We start from the raw sequence: 16,299 nt of genomic DNA, 5'->3' as shown, positions 1-16,299 counted from the left end.
GTGGCCAAGTCTCTTCATAACCAGTAAGAATCAAAGATCCCTGAAAAGGATAAGTGGGAAGCCTAAAGCACAGAAAGTCACCAGCAAATAAGTGAATGATAAACACTAAGTTAATGATCAAATCATTGTCTAAATTCATTGTAACATTATGAAAAACAGAAAGGAAGAGAAGAAAAAAAACAGTTTTGTGGAATTCATGCTTAAATAAATGAATGACAAAAAAATAATACTTCTTAGGGGAAAAACAAACAAACAAAACAAAAAAACCCTAAGAGATATAATGCTATTGAGCATTTGCTTGGAAAAGTTCTGTGTACTCACTCAGAAAACAGCTGGATTTCTTCTGAAGCATTTTTCCATTATAAAAGAAACATGTGTTCAGTAGTCACTGTTCTTAAATCACCTAGGAACATCTCAGCATAAACACATGACTCTTAAAATGGAAGATTTTGTGATAAACAAAGCCTTCAGCCAGATCAACGGACTGAAAAAAGAAAAAAAAAAAAATAGGGCAGACTGTCCTAGATGAGGAAAGTGGCTGGAATCACTTTTCTGTTTATGAGCTTTGAATTGAGAGAGATTCTGGAATTTTAGAGGAAGTAAAAAAAGAAAAGGATTTGGGGGGAAAGGAAGGACTACATCTGGAAACAAGATAATAGGCCTAAAAGGAATATCTAAAAGACAAGATGATGGGGAAACGGGCATGGTCTAATAACTCTTTCACCCTCTGATAAAAGTTAAGTAGGCAATGATATCAATGTACATATCAACCCTGAAACCATCTCCACAAAGTAATACTCTGACACCCCAGCTGCAGATTAAAGCATGCCATCTTCCCTAGCCTTTGGAGGAAACCTCAAAAATCCATCCTTCCTTGGTGGTTATTCTCCTGCCAAAAGAAATAAAGAGGGCTGGGGATGTGGCTCAAGCGGTAGCGTGCTCGCCTGGCATGTATGCGGCCCGGGTTCAACCCTCAGCACCACATACAAACAAAGATGTTGTGTCCGCCGAGAACTAAAATAATAAATATTAAAATTCTCTCTCTCTCTCTCTCTCTCTCTCTCTCTCTCTCTCTCTCTCTCTCTCTCTTTAAAAAAAGAAAGAAAGAGAAAGGAACTAAATAGTACAGAATGCAATACAACAAGACAGGAACAGTATGTCTGCCTGATTGTCAACATTTCCTACCTGATAACAAAGGAATTAAGTTTCCCAAGGCACAAGATCATCAGTAAGAGTAAACCCCAAGAGACAAGTATTTTCTCAATAAATTATCCTAAATCTTCACTTCGAAGAGTTCTCAGAAACATTTCTAATCATTGGACTTTCACCAATCCAAGATCAAAGATTCACAAATCCAATAGTCAGGACCCTCTATGGGAATATTTAATATTCTGTAGAACATTTCATTAAAAAGTAAACTTGGGACTGGGGTATAGCTCAGTGGTACAGCACTCACCCAGCACGCATGAGACCCTGGATCCATCACCAGTACCATACCGCCACCACTACCAACCCCCTCCCAAAAAAAGTAGACTTCAAAAAATACCCTTCAATTTCTCACATTTAACACACTTAACATTCCCAAAATATATCAACCACAGGTCCCTTCCCTGTTTGGAAGCACAAAAAGCAAACAAATCAAATATTAGCCTAGTTTATCTGGCAGCATAACCTTCCTACCAAGCACATTTGCAAATGAAGAAGGGCTGGGGGAAAGCAGTTGAGCTGAAATTACAGGCTGTCATGACACCTCAATATTGAACACTGAATACCTGGTTCCACAGAGAGTAAGATTTTATTCACAATCCTGTTACTAAGCAACTGTAACAATGGCTGTGTGAGCAGTTAAAGGGGAAAATATGTAAGGAAAGAAAAATGGGAAACTCCTTGCTCTGGGAATCTTTATCTCAGGATAAGTTCAATATTAAAAACAAAACCAAAAATAATCTCAACTCAAAACAAGTAATTCCTCAAAGGACAAGAAAAGTATATGCTACTATATATCATTAACTTTAATTTCAGTTTTGGTTAATTTCAAAATTCACATTTAATGGGTAATAATGATTTCCGTACTGTATCTCCTTTGTGGTCCCTTTCTTTCCTTCACCATCCCTAGGGATTATTTTTTTTTTTTCAAATTTCCTTACTGATTAAAAGGACATTTTAGAGGGCTTAAATCCATTTCTTTGTTTACAGAAGCTATAAAAACTAGTCTACAATTGTTTCATGTTGCCTCGGCTTTGAACGGAGGACACTCTAGGACATCAAACTGCTCCTTTGAAGAGAACAGTCTCTCAAGCAGAGCCAGACACTTTCCCAGCCACTCCCTGAAGTTTAGACAACCAGGGCACTTGCAAATGTCAAGTCTTTTTCAAAGTTAGACTATACAACGAAGCACCCTTGAAACCAAGTTTTGCAAATTGCAAGCTGGGTTTCAAGTGGGAGGGGGCTTCCAGCCTTGTTCCAAAGGCATTTTACAAAGGAGGCCTGCAAAGGGCCAAAGAGCCGGTAATACAGCTGGAAGAGAGCATCTCACCTACTTTTCCTTCTGTCTTTATAGCTTTCAATTTCTGCCACAATGCTGAGAAAACTCCACAAGCTATATTTTCTAAATGTCTATCCTATAGAAGACACTGTTGGCTTCTTCTCTCCCCACCCACTTCTCAGTTCCTGAAGGATATTAAGTTCAAAGACAAGCAAAATGGAAAGACAAAGTTTTAGAATTATTTTGCTAAATCAAAGATAAATAGTCATGATGGAGCTCTGTTCCCAAGGTACCTTTAGATTCTGATAACCCTCTATTTTAAGAGGAGAAATCCCGAGTCAAGTAGGAACTTAGATACTAGAAACTGAAGACCCAAAAAGTCTTTGCCAAAGTCATCCTGCTTACAGATCCCAAAGATAGAGATGGTTTGTGTCTCAGAAAATTCCCCATGCAGCATTTGGAAGAGGAGGCTGTTTGATTCTTCTGTTTCTAATTAGCTTGTGTTTCTTAAATTTGATTCTCATTTTGCTTTAAAAAAAAAAAAAAAACATAAAACAGTACAAAGTTTGGTCTTTGTGATTGCTACAAACCTAAAAGCTATGTTACTTGAAATAAAGCAAATGAAGAAATTTCTGTTTTGTGACATTCAAATAATTATTACCCCTACTGGCAACAAAAAGAAAAACTTAGCACTTATATCACACGTTTATGGCCAAACCGATTTAAAAATTAAATTGGAAGCCATGTGTAGTGGCACATGCGGGTAGTCCAAGCACTCAAGAGGACTAAAGTAGGAGAATCACTTGAGTCCAGGAGTTTAGAACCAGCCTGGACAATATCAAGAGCCCACTTCAAAAAAAAAAAAAAAAAAACTTTCATAACATTAGGGTCTACTTTATCTACATTTCTTTGTGGCTAATAGGTCAGACTATATGAACTTTCTCATACATATAAATTTTCAATTATATGTACATAGAATATCTTTTAAGACAATAAGATCTAGTAACAGTTTTGGCTCTATGGAAAAAAAAGAGAGAGAGAGACAGGGTCTTTGTCCTACCATAGGACAGTAGGTCTGGAAAGAAGATAATAGTCCCAAAGACAGGGGTAGACTGTGCTTCATATATCCAATGTGAATATATTGCCTATTCAAAAAATACATGTTTAAATTTTAAAAAGAAAAAATAATGTTACTGACAATTATACACAGATGATAGGCAGATTCACTATTAGTGAAGCTTATACTTTGCAGCTTACAATAGTGAGATGTATTTCTACTGATGTGTGAACAATATCCCACACCAGCATAATATTCTAAGAAAATTTTTTTAAATTAAGGGTATAATCTAATCTGGTCTAATTACCCCTTAGATATATAGAATTCATTGCCCTGGTCCCCTTAACTCCTGATACTTTAATATAAATATACAACTATGCAATGCAAGTAGACTCAATGTTTACAAAGGTATTCAGGTATTTGCAAACTATATAGAAGGAATAAGTATCATTAGCTATATCTGACAAAAGGGGTAAGTCAAAATCTAAGTGACTTGCTTAAGGTCAACCAATAAGCGAGACACATAAAATTCTCATCATTTAGAAATCTTCCTCAAAATTACTTTTTAATGATAATACAATAGAATTCTACTAAAATTATTTCTGTGTGTGGGTGTGGACATGCGCGAGTGAGAGAGTGTATATAGAAACAGAAAGAGAGAAGATAAGTAAGTTTTTAGTCATGATCTAACCCTTTCTTTTTTTTTTTTTTTTAGTTGTAGATGAACATAATACCTTTATTTATTTGTCTTTATGTGGTGCTGAGGCTCGAACCCAGGGCCTCACACATGCTAGGCGAGAGCTCTACCACTACTGAGCCACAAACCTAGCCCCAACCCTTTCTTATTCAGAAATGTTTGGCCACAAACTAAGTACAATGAGTGTGCAAGGTATTAAAATACAAGTTAATACATATACAATATTTGTTTCTTTATTTATATGAAAGAGCAAGTCACTCAGGTGAGAAGAGGGAAATGTCTGGGCAGAAAGGAGGATGTCTGAGCTGACCATTGAAGGATAACAAAGACGACATCAGAAGAAGGGGAAGGAATACATGTAGAAGTCGAGCACTGCAAAGGCTCAGGAAGAGTGAGCAGTAAATGCATGTAAGCAGAGGAAGCATGGGAGGAAATGTAGCCTGACCAGGAGACTAGAACGGTTTGAGAAGCACTCACATACCATGCCACAGCATTTGGACTTATAACTACTACAGACAGCAAAATTAATAGGAAAGCCAAAACTTCAAAAATGGATAAAACAATAGAATTTATGGAGAAAGGTTAAAAGGCTTAAAGTTCACATAGTCCAATAGACTTCAAGCCCAGGAAGGCTTCTTTCTCAGACTGATAGTTACAGACATTCTCCCTCCCACTGAAGTCAGAAAAAAGATTAAGCACTCAGTTCTACAATATCACAATAAAAAATGAGCATGGAGGAGAATGGGAGAGAAGCTGGGTGAAAGTTAGAAGGAACAGAATTCCAAATGATTTAATGTGGGCAAAAATTAGTGTTTTATAAGACCATTTATTTAAGGAAAAAGTGGCATCTCCTTTTCAGGGAGTTTTGTTGTTGTTTGGTTGTCTGGTTTAGTTTGGTTTGAATTTTTGCAATGGTAGAGATAGAACCCAGGGCCTCATATATACCAGGCAAGCACTCTACCACCAAGCTACATCCCCAATCCTCAGAGAGCATTTTATAAGAGATGTTCACTGCTTCTAATATGTTCCTGTCTGACCATCTTGGAACGGTTGGCCCTTTCTATCCCTTGTGAATCTATGACCCTCAATCTGTGAATGGCCTAAACATGGCTATACAAAATGAATGTATAAATTATACAAAATAATGTGTTGTTCAAAGAACAAACATTATTCACTTGGAATAATCAGAGATAAGGTATTCCCAAGTCACAAAATACTTTTAAAGAAATAAGTGGTAGACTGGGGTTGTGACTCAGTGGTAGAGTGCTTGCCTAGCATGTGTGAGACCCTGTGTTCGATTCTCAGCACCACATATAAGCAAGTAAATAAATAAAGACCACCAATAACTAATAAAGATATTTAAAAAAAGGAAGAATTGCTATCATTTTCTAATATATATTACCAGTTGACAAGGGCTAACAAGTACTGCAAATACAGTGTATAAACTGTACTAATGTGATAGTACGAATTCTTATGGGAAACCTTTCTTAAAATAAGTCAAAAATTTTTACTACAATTGTGAATTATAAAATACTTTGTTAATTTCTCCATAAAAAAGAGCAATGGCAAATTTAAGTAGAGCCCCTAAACTTAAATACAGCAAAGGACTATAATTCAAAATCATGGGGTTTAAATTAGCATGATCTTACTACACATTTTAAAGGAAAGAAAAACAAGTTGGTCAATATTAACCCATAACACAGAATTAATAAACTTTTTTTCTGAAAGCTTAAATTGTCAACTGATCAAACATGGAAGAAGGAGTACCTGGTTGATGGAATGAGGTTGAGAATTCCATTGAGAACATAGCTAGACTCTGCATGATCCTGAGCAACAAGTGCCACCAGACCCTCACAGCAGGCTGTTCGAACCACCACACTGTCACTGCAACACTTCTCCCACAGCAAGTTCAAAGAAGGGGTCTGAAATCAAACCAGTGATTAAAGACACACTGATGAACAGCAAACACACACACCATCATTCATCAATGCGTAATTTGTTCACAGTAGGCTAGCTTTCCTGTACCAACAGCATGCTGTTGTCACTCTGTTGCTAGAATAAACTAAAGTCGATTTTCTGAGAGAGCAAATGGATGTGTTTTGATATAGAAACTCTCTCACACCTGGTATCTGGGCTGCAAAATAAGGCTAGCTGCAGGCAGAGGTATAATCTAACATCAGGCACACAACCCAGCAAAGGCTTGACTCAAGCCCAGGTTCTAACAGGGCATTTTAATCAAACACCAACAGCATCAGCCTACCAGTTAGCCTAAGTTGAACTCCAAATATTACATATGCTTCAAGCCTTAAGTGGTAATAACATTTTCAGAAAATGTTCCTGCTCTTCGACCACCTCTATAAGTTGCCTGTGCCCTACCACTTTCCACAATTTGTCTAATGTGGGCCCAGAAAGGAGAGAAAAGTAGGACAATGCACCAGCTGCTCATCCCATCGCTACCAACAATGCCCAAGAAGAAGACTAAATTTTCTCCCTTTACACAGCAAATTCATCTTTGATAGAAAAGCACTGGAAGGGCACCTAAGTAAACATGAAGTCTTATTTTGAAAACCTCTATAAAAGCAGGATGCTGCTTTTATAACTTTCTCAGTAACTCATGATTCCTAAAGAAGATTCACTGATAAAAGTAAACCTTTATTTGAAAGTATCATGGGCCAGGTCAGATATGGATTTTCATATGGTTTTGTTTATTTATTAAAGAAAAAAAAAGTACTCAAAATGAAGCTATTTTTCCTTCCTCTTGAAACAATCTTTTAGGGAAATATATCATTTTGGGGGAAAAAATGAAGATTGCAACTTCCAAACAGAATGGAATCCAACAAATATATTGTGCCCATTTTCCCTCCATGGCTGGCTGAGAGCCTCTTCAGTCTTCAGATCCCAGTATTAAAAGAACAATAGAGTTAAAAATCAGTCACTGCAGGAAGGAAATGTTTATATTCCGTTTCTCCTTTTATTCAGAAGAAAATCCTATTCACCTGTATGGACAGTATCAAAGGGCTCTAAGTGTCATTACTCCATTACTAAGGCCAGAAAGAGAAAATAAATGGGTAAGTAAACTGTTGCCTCAGGTAAAACCGTGTTCTCATTCATTTATTAGTAGAAGAGGAAACATTTAGTTACAGGGATTTGACATTCAATAAATCCTGGCAGTTTAAGTAAAACCACTAGATCTTCTCAAAGTACATAATGTGATTATAGGCAGGATTAGGATCAGGGTTCTCAGAAAACCTAATTTATATGAGTACATACAAATGCCAGATAAATGCCAATTAGCGAAGCATGCCCCTACACTTACTTCCACATGTCAGCAGAAGCTGTAAAGAAATATAACTTAAAGAAGCTGACCAAAAAGAATGTGGAGAAAAAGCAATTAATTTATTTATATTGTGAAAAAAATTTTTATTTCCATCACCCATGTTCTCTGCAGAGTGCACCCAGCACACTTCTCATAAGCAGAGATTCCTAACCAGCACATCAAGATACACTACACTGACCAACCAAAGCCCAAGTGCTGTGTCCCAGTATCTCGAGCTGTGCTTCAGCTGTGGGCACTCACCTGCCCTGTGTATGGAATGGAAGCTTTCCTCCCAGTCCCACTGTCAAGGCATGACCTTTCCAACTTTGGACTAATATGTGGGGCTGACCTGAAGCATGAGAAATCTCTTACACCCAAACAAAAACACTATGTTCATTTTCTCTGTTTGCCAAAAATACTTCCTCAGAAGTAACTTTCTCTAAAGCATGGCTTTCCTCATTACACCCCACCATTCTTTATTAATAGTCATAAGAATATTCCCCTTCACCCTCTCCACAAGCACTCTTAGAGTCTGTTGTAATAAATTTAAAAATTTTAAAGAATGCTATGGAGTAAAAACATAGCCAATCAAAAAAAAGAAAAGAAAAAGAAAAATACAAAACAGGTAATAAAGTTCTCACCATTCAAAATCATCTCCTTGGGGACCTGAACTATAAGGGAAACAAGACCAGTGCATTTGTGATCCAGCTTGTGGAAATATCACAATAGAATTAAAGCACAAAGTTAAAGACAGACCTGGTTGGTGGATTGGTGAATCTTTCCTGAAAAGCCATTTTCCTTTAGGACTGCAGCAATAAGATGACCCACAGCCTAGAAAACAAACAAATTTAATGAATACATTCTCTCAGAAGTTCTTTGCAAATAATGCACCTGAATGTACCAGATATCAACACTAGTTGATGTGCGTAGAATGCATATGCCAGGGAGCCAACTGGTAATAAACAAAGTTCCCCCTCATTAAATGTGTGCAACACAGAAGGCACTGAATTAGGCACTCTGCAGACATAACTTCTATTCTTCAGAACCACCCTAAAGGTAGGCATTTTATCCCAGATTACCAATAAGCAAACTATAATTCATGTTTTAAAAATGATTGCCAGATTTTCAATTCAAATTGCTGTAATGTAGTGATACAATATATTTTCAGATTGCTTAATCTACTAAATCATGAGACAAATGAGAAACACTCACAATTTTTAAAATCATCTCTGCATCTAAATGAAATTCATCATATTTTATCATACCTTTAGTGAAGATGGAGAAAAAATTCATCCCTGTCTTTACAACTATAGCCCATACAGACCTGAACCAAAAGATCTCCCCTCTCTCAGTGCCATTCTCCCACTTCTAGGCCTATTATTTTTTATTTCATTATCATTTTATCATAGGTTCCAGCCTTTTAATAAAAATTCAGTCTCATAAATCTCTCTAAAGTTTTCCCATATCCTGCTTTAGTCAAAGAGCCCCACGTTAAATTCACAATTCTTATAGAGGCGTTGATTACATAAACACATAAATATTGTTACCTCCTACCACCTCATCTTCATACCCCCAGTATGGGATCCAGTATGCTGGCAACAATCATAGTCATTCTGAGAAGGTTGAGGAAATCTTTACTGAAACAACTGTCATCCTATACTTGGGGCCATGTATGATATAGCTGAAAACAGCTGTCAGTCTTACAAAGTTTCCAGAGAAGTTCAAATAAAACTCTCTTCGTGTGTGTGTGTGTGTGTGTGTGTGTGTGTATGTATGTTACAAACACAGGAACTCATTTAAGACCTCAATGCTTAAGGGGCTCAGTTTTGTAAAACTTGTCACTCAATTTACGTGAATTTTAAGTTTAGTTCAATTTACTCTTACCTCCTAGCAAAAGGATGATACCAAGAACTGACAACCAGTGAGTAGTTTTAGATTCTGTTTCACAAAGTATACCATATTTCATTGATTGTATCTGGCCATCAGCTGTGAGATAAACCATTCTTTTATATACCACAAAAAGAAAAACAGTGCCAATTAATCTATAATATACAATGCTTCTTATATAATTTAGAATTTTGATTTTATATTAATGAAAGAGCTCTTTGAGACTCATTTAGAAAACCATGGCCAAGTTCACAAATGTGCAGGCAGCACCAACTGTATCTCAACTGCTGCCATCAATGACTATATGCCATCCAATTTCAAAGATGCTAAAATGCAAAAAAATGTGTGTGAATCAATGAAATATGGTGCGAACATTGAGCAGTGGTTACAAAAGAATAGTAAAAAGAACTTAATTCACAGAGGACAGGGCAAAATTACAAGAGCCTAATAACACCAATGAAATGCAACAGAGGAAAAAAAAAAAAAAAGCTATAGTTCATATTAGAAAAAGGACTAAAAGAAAATAAGCCTAATTCTATATATCCCCCACTTCCACAAGGTTTAATTTCTCTAATGTATTTTTGAAGTCATCTTCTAACAAATCAGAAATAGAGCCTAAATTGATTTGAAAACACAAAAGGCAAGAATAATTCAGTTGACATTGTTACTTAAATCTTCCACAACAGAATTTAAACAGTCATTCTATGCTATACAATACACATACACTTTTCACTTAATTTAAAAGTAACAGGCATTTTCTTGATTATCTATCAAGGAACCCCTAGCATAGAAAAATAAACTTTGTGGACAGGGTCCTCGAAGCCTCCGTTGTCTTCTTCACGGCAAGAACCTGTGCTGTACAGAGCAGGATATGACTCCAACCCAGTCAGGTAGAAGGGAATCTTGCATAAGGAGTGTCCTACTCCTCATGGAAGGGTTCCCCACTACCCAGCTAAGTCAATTCCCACAGCGGGCCTCTCCGAAGTGAGCTGTTGAAAGGATCCAAGATGCTGCTCTGGCCATGGGTAAGTCTTCAGGCTGGCTTTTTAGCTTTATTCTCCCAGGAAAAGACAACAAGCATTTTAGAACCTTGATTAACCAGAGTGCATCTAGTTAGCTATCTTTCTTTTAGCTATTCATCTTCATTACAGAAAAACTCCCTAAAATGAATTACCACAGTCTTCTGCCTCAATAGTTGGATCAAATTTTAAATCCAGGCTTTTTAAATTATTGAATGGCATTATTATAAAAATCTATTATTCTTAATAGTTGCAGAGAGATAAAATATATGTATTTTAAATATTAATCCTTATATTCTTTGGCTATATAACCATTTTACATCTGTTCCCAATAATTAATTATAGACATAAAAAATCCATACATACATATTCAGGAGCCGACTAGTTAATCAAGGTTTATATTATCTCTAAGAAGAGAAGTATGATATAAATAAAAGCTGAGATTGGTCAATTTTAAATATTTGAAATTTCAAATATACTTTTTCAAATAAACACATATAAAAGTTAGTAAAATAATCTCTATATGTAGAACAAAATATTAAATGTTAAGTATTAATATTGTTTAAAATATTAAATGTTAAAAATAACAAAGTTCAATTAACCATCCAGCAAAAAAAGGTCACTTGTGACCATGAAAAATAAATAAATAAAATTACCTGCGATTGGATAAGAGAATTTGGAAAATCAAACCTTTTTCTGATATCCTCTGACATTTTTGCCTCTCTTACATGTATGTATGCAGGCTCTGTAACCAAAGCAAAAAAATAATTATTAGTCCTCCAATTGGATTGGAGTTCAAACCAATTATTCCCCAAATAACATGAATGAAATTCATGTAATTCATTCCAAAGACAGCAATGGTAATAAAGCTCTTCAGAGTAACCCTTGACACAACATTCCTTACTGACCACTTCAGCACTCAACAGCACAACTGATAAAGCCCAGCAGCTCTTGGCCATTATTAGAGTTAATCCTGAAACAGATGAATTCATACCATGACCACCCCCCAAAAAAATCCAAAAGTTCACCCCACATTTGAACTAGAATGTAATCCTTTTATGGCTCAAAACATATAAGGGAGAGTCAGACAGTCAGAGAACTGTTTTCAGAGTGCCTCACTTAGGCACAAGCTTTCATTTAAGCACTGATCCAACTGCTAATGAAAAGTGTGACGCTTAGGTGAATTTTCTCACATCAAAAGAACAATCAAGACAGAATTTTTTCTTCTTAATCGAGACAGATTTTTTTATTCTTAACTGAGATATATAGTTGCAGGAAGGAGAGTTAATTAAGCCAGAATTTTGTGTGGAAAGCCAGGTTCCTATCTGGATCTTTTTGTGTCTGTCAGGGGTGGTAGGAATATGGTCCAAATAAATCCATTAGGTTACTCCTGCAAGCATGCACTTTTAGCTTCTCTTGTCACTGAGGATCAAATATCCCTTTGTGAGCTGGCCTCAGCTCCTTTGCTTATGTGTATAAACCTCAGATGACAGTAAATTTTATATGTACCAGAGCTATTCAAGCAATAGTATTTGAACCACTAGCCTTTTAAATAAAATTCTGCCCTATGGCTAATGTGCAAAAAAAAAAAAAAAAAGGATGGAGCATACAGTGAGCACCAATTTTAATACTTATATTACACATCTTCCTACTTGGCTCTAAAAAAAAATATGCAATGATTGAGGAGGGCAGATGATGAAGGGAAGGCAAAGAACTAATAAGGAGACTTCCTAAAGAACCCAATTTATCCAGTCTCCATGCAGCACCACAACCAACAAATTACACTACTTTGAAAAATATGGTGGTTTAGATTGCTATTTATAACATAATTAAAAAGTAGAATTTGCCTGGGATGATGATGCATACCTATAATTCCAGCAGTTCAGGAGGCTGAGGCAGAAGGATCACGAGTTCAAAGCCAGCCTCAGCAACTTAGCAAAGCCCTAAGCAATATAGCAAGACCTGTCTCTAAATAAAATATAAAAGGGGCTGAGGATGTAGCTCAGTGAGGATGTAGCACTCCGGGTTAATTCCCCAGTCCCAACATAAATAAATAGATAGATAGATAGATGAAATTTATGTCAATAAACTAGATGCTATGGTTGGATATGGTTTGAGTGTGTCACTAAGGGTTCACATGTTAAAATTTAATTCCTGTTGTAAGCTATTCAGAGAGTGAAAACTCAATCAAAATGCAGTGTTTCAGTATTTCAAGGTAGGGCCTTTGAGAGGTAATTAGGATTAGAAAGTTCATCACGATGGTGCCCTTAGGATGCTTTATAAGAAGAGGGAGAAATTAATTTAAGAAAAAGAAGGAGGAGGAGGAGGAGGAGGAAGGGGAAAGGGGAGGAAGAAGGAGGAGGAGAAGGAGGAGGAAGAGAAGGTAGAGGAGGAAGAGGAAGGGGAGGAGGAGGAGGAGGAAGAGGAAGGGGAGGAGGAGGAGGAGGAAGAGAAGGAAGGGAGGAGGAGGAGGAGGAAGAGGAAGAAGAGAAAAGATACACACAGTTCCTGTCTCTTGCTAGGTCATGCCTGGTACCACCTTGACACTCTGCCAATAAGAAGGCCATCACAAGATGCAGGCCTTTGGAAATCCAGAACTGTGAACTGAATACCTCTTTCCTTTATAAAGTTACTCAGTCTCAAATATTTTGTTTTATTAACACAAACTGATTAATGCATCAGATCACCTTAAAATAACAAATAACCAAAAACCAGCTCTTTCATTTTTAATTTTTTAGTTATAGATGGACACAATATCTTTATTTATTTTCATGTGGTGCTGAGGAATGATTCCAGTGCCTCATACATATGAGACAAGCACTTTACCACTAAGCTATAGCCCCAGCCCCAAAACCAGATCTTGATCACCAAAAAAAAAAAAAAGTGTGTTAAACCTACAAATCCTTCTATTTTCCTCCCTTTCTCTTAAAGCTTAACTCCAAAGTGGTAATTTATCCCTGACTTTTTTCAATATCTATGCCCAACTTTACTCCCTTGGACTTGACATTCCTTAAGACTGAAACAATTTATTCAAAGATTGTGAACTACTTCCCTATCTATATCTACTTATTTGATTAAGCTAAGTCAAAATTTCTTCAACTTCCCAATTATGTCAATCATGACTTTCTTGGCATTATATTTTCCTTTGAATTCCATAATATATTATAACAGAATAAGTGCATCCCCAAAGTGCATTCTTGGGAAATCCAAGTAAAAGAGATCTCCTTGGAAGAAAAGGAATTCTGCTGGGGCACAGATTCACAACTTAAAGATTCATTCATTCATTTAACAGATACTTACTGGATGCCTATTGTCTATCCAGGCACTGTTCTAGTGCCAGGGCTATTTTTTAAAAAATTGACAAAAGTCTCTATATTCATAGAGTTTATAGTCCAGTAGAATGAGGCTAACAATTTTTAAAAAGGCATAAAATGCTTAACATATTAGGTGATAAGTGCTGAGGAAAAAAAGACAGGCAGTAAAGCAGAGTAAAGGGAATGAGAGATTGGGAAGGGCACACTTTCAAGTTTAAATAGGGTGGCCAGGAGAGGTTGGCATTTGACAAGGACTTAAAGGAGGAAGGGGAGTTCGTTAGCCTAACTAATACAACAGACATCTGGGGCCACAGGACACAGGTAGCTAAGAAAGTGCTGAAGACCTGTTTTAGGAAGAGCGAGGAGATTGGCATGAGGCAGAGTGAAACTGTTCGCAGTTCGGATCATTTTCTCCCAGCTCTCCTCTCACAATTTCCTTCACCACCATTCTATTAATCCACTCAGTCACAAAATCAGCTGCCTTCTTCCTAACACGTCAGGGTCCACTTTTCCTCTGCACTCTTTACTCCAGACTCATCATCTTCGTTGTTCATGCCAAGCACACTGCAGTAACTCCTTAGTCTTGGGGCTTTCCATGCTTGAGTTCATCCCACACATCGCTGTCAAATTAATTGTCCTGAAATGCTATTTCCACAAACACATCCTTTCCCTGTGAAGAATTCATAGTGGGTTTTCAATTGCCTGTCAGATTAAATGCAAATTCTGATGCCCAGCTTTTAAGCACTCTACCAACAGTCACCAATTCAGCTTCATTTTCACTGCCGTAATTCCAATCTAGCTAAAACAGTTTTCAAAATGATCCCACATGCACCAAATCTGCTCATTCCTAAGGGATTTTATTTATACACTTCTCTACCAAACAGAATGTCCTTCTCTATGTGCCCCAACTATTTAAAGACTTAACATAGCACATCTTTGTTAAGCCTCCTTCCCCAATCAGCCACATCAAACAGTAATCACCAGCTTTGCTATTATTGCATTTGGTCTGGCTCAAAACTTTCTGTGACTATTTACATTGGAATTGGAAATCTCTTTCTGTAAAGGAACATCCAGCAACTACTCAAATATGCTATAGATAATACTTATGGGTATAACCATGGCTGTGTTCTGATAATTTTTTTTATAAAAGCAGATGTTACGTGGCCATAGTTTGTTAATTCCTGGTTTACATGATAACTATTTTAAAATTAATTTATAAAATTTCTTGACACAATTGCTACAATTAACATCCAAATTTTGCTCTGTGCCATCAGGAAGCTAGTATAAGTACATAAAGTAAACGATGTACCTCTTTTATTATTTAAAAGATGGAAATGTACCCTTTATCAAAGAAAAAAAAACTTTTTCATGCCCTTAAACTTGGAAAGAACTTTCTCACATTGGGATTTATATAGGGAATACAAAATGACATTAGACAATATTCTCAATACCATAAGCAAAAGGAAGTTTTATATTACCTCTTTTAAAAACAAATCCCAGATAAAGCCTCGGGTATAATGTAACATGTAATTCAGCAAGAGAGTCTCAGCTAATGGGGTTCAAGTACAGAGTTTTCAGATGATCTAATCTAGCTTAATAGAAGGTAGACTTTAGAGTACCCAGAGAAGTAGATGGCTATCAATGTGTCACAGAATGGGCTTAGTCAAATGGCAATAGCAATAAAGCAACAGAAGAAAATGTGGGGCTGTACTCTCAGATTCAGGCCGAGAATACTAGAATTCCTATATGGCTTTTGGGACCAGATGAACAACTGTTTAGGCTAATAGCTTATCTTAGCAGAGAAGAAGCTGAGCCATCCAAAAAGATGACCTCGTCTTTAGGAGGTGGGCCACTGTGGTTCAAGAGTGCTGTTTTTATCAAAATTACCTAAGGATAAATGTCAAATACCTAAGCTTACAAAAGACAGCACTAATTTCAGCATGACACTTTAGAGAATGAATACATTTTTAAATCCATAGTAACTTTATCTTTCCTAACAAATGGCCATTAAGCATCCTCAAAACCACTACCCAAGCTACAATATGATTTGATATCATCCTTGATTTGCTATCCTTGGGCTACAAATTGCAAGTGTCTTTCATCTGCAGGAGACTTATATTTCAAAGTTAATCACAACCATGTGGCCTTTCAAGGTATAAAAACATCATATTCTCTTAGGGAATTTCAAAAGAGAATACACATGCTTGCTTTAGCATTGGCAGTGAAGCATGTGTCCTACTTTAATTTTAATCTCAACTTCCTTTGGGCATTTTACACATTAAAGAAAAACTATTTATATATTACCTCTTATCATAGCATTCTTACTAAAAGGAAACCAGTCACAATATGATCCATAAATCACATTCCACAAAAGCAGTGTTTGATTTTAAAAGATTTATCTCCAACCTGTCATTATGCCTTTTTTTTTTTTTTTTTTTTTTTTGGTCCATTTAAATCTAAATCTAAGTCAGAAAGAGAATTTTTAATGAGTCCTTTAAACTCCCCATGAATCAAAGCATTTGTT

At 36.4% G+C, this 16,299-nt stretch overlaps 1 protein-coding gene across 3 annotated transcripts in view; it reads right to left on the bottom strand.

Annotated features, from left to right (window-relative positions):
* The window catches only part of Focad (focadhesin), a 296,580-nt gene that overhangs the window by 262,270 nt on the left and 18,011 nt on the right, over window positions 1–16,299 (bottom strand). For 2 of the 3 annotated variants that reach the window (XM_058586381.1, XM_058586382.1), the window contains exons 1-4: window positions 14,120–14,139; window positions 11,118–11,206; window positions 8,312–8,386; window positions 6,007–6,161 (exon numbers count right to left, since the gene is read on the bottom strand). In XM_058586381.1, the coding sequence (XP_058442364.1) occupies window positions 6,007–6,161; window positions 8,312–8,386; window positions 11,118–11,174 (287 nt within the window). In that variant the 5' untranslated portion in view covers window positions 11,175–11,206; window positions 14,120–14,139. Of the gene's footprint in view, window positions 1–6,006; window positions 6,162–8,311; window positions 8,387–11,117; window positions 11,207–14,119; window positions 14,140–16,299 lie in introns of those variants that run through there. The other variant, XM_046467321.2, reaches the window with a different exon arrangement.

Source organism: Marmota monax, unplaced genomic scaffold (genome assembly GCF_021218885.2).
Source record: "Marmota monax isolate L192 unplaced genomic scaffold, Marmota_monax_Labrador192_F-V1.1 WCK01_AAM20220418_F8-fsc00033, whole genome shotgun sequence".
Classification (NCBI taxonomy): domain Eukaryota; kingdom Metazoa; phylum Chordata; class Mammalia; order Rodentia; family Sciuridae; genus Marmota; species Marmota monax.
The sequence above is the reverse complement of the archived record's forward strand: the minus strand, read 5'-3'. Positions and strand labels throughout refer to the sequence as shown.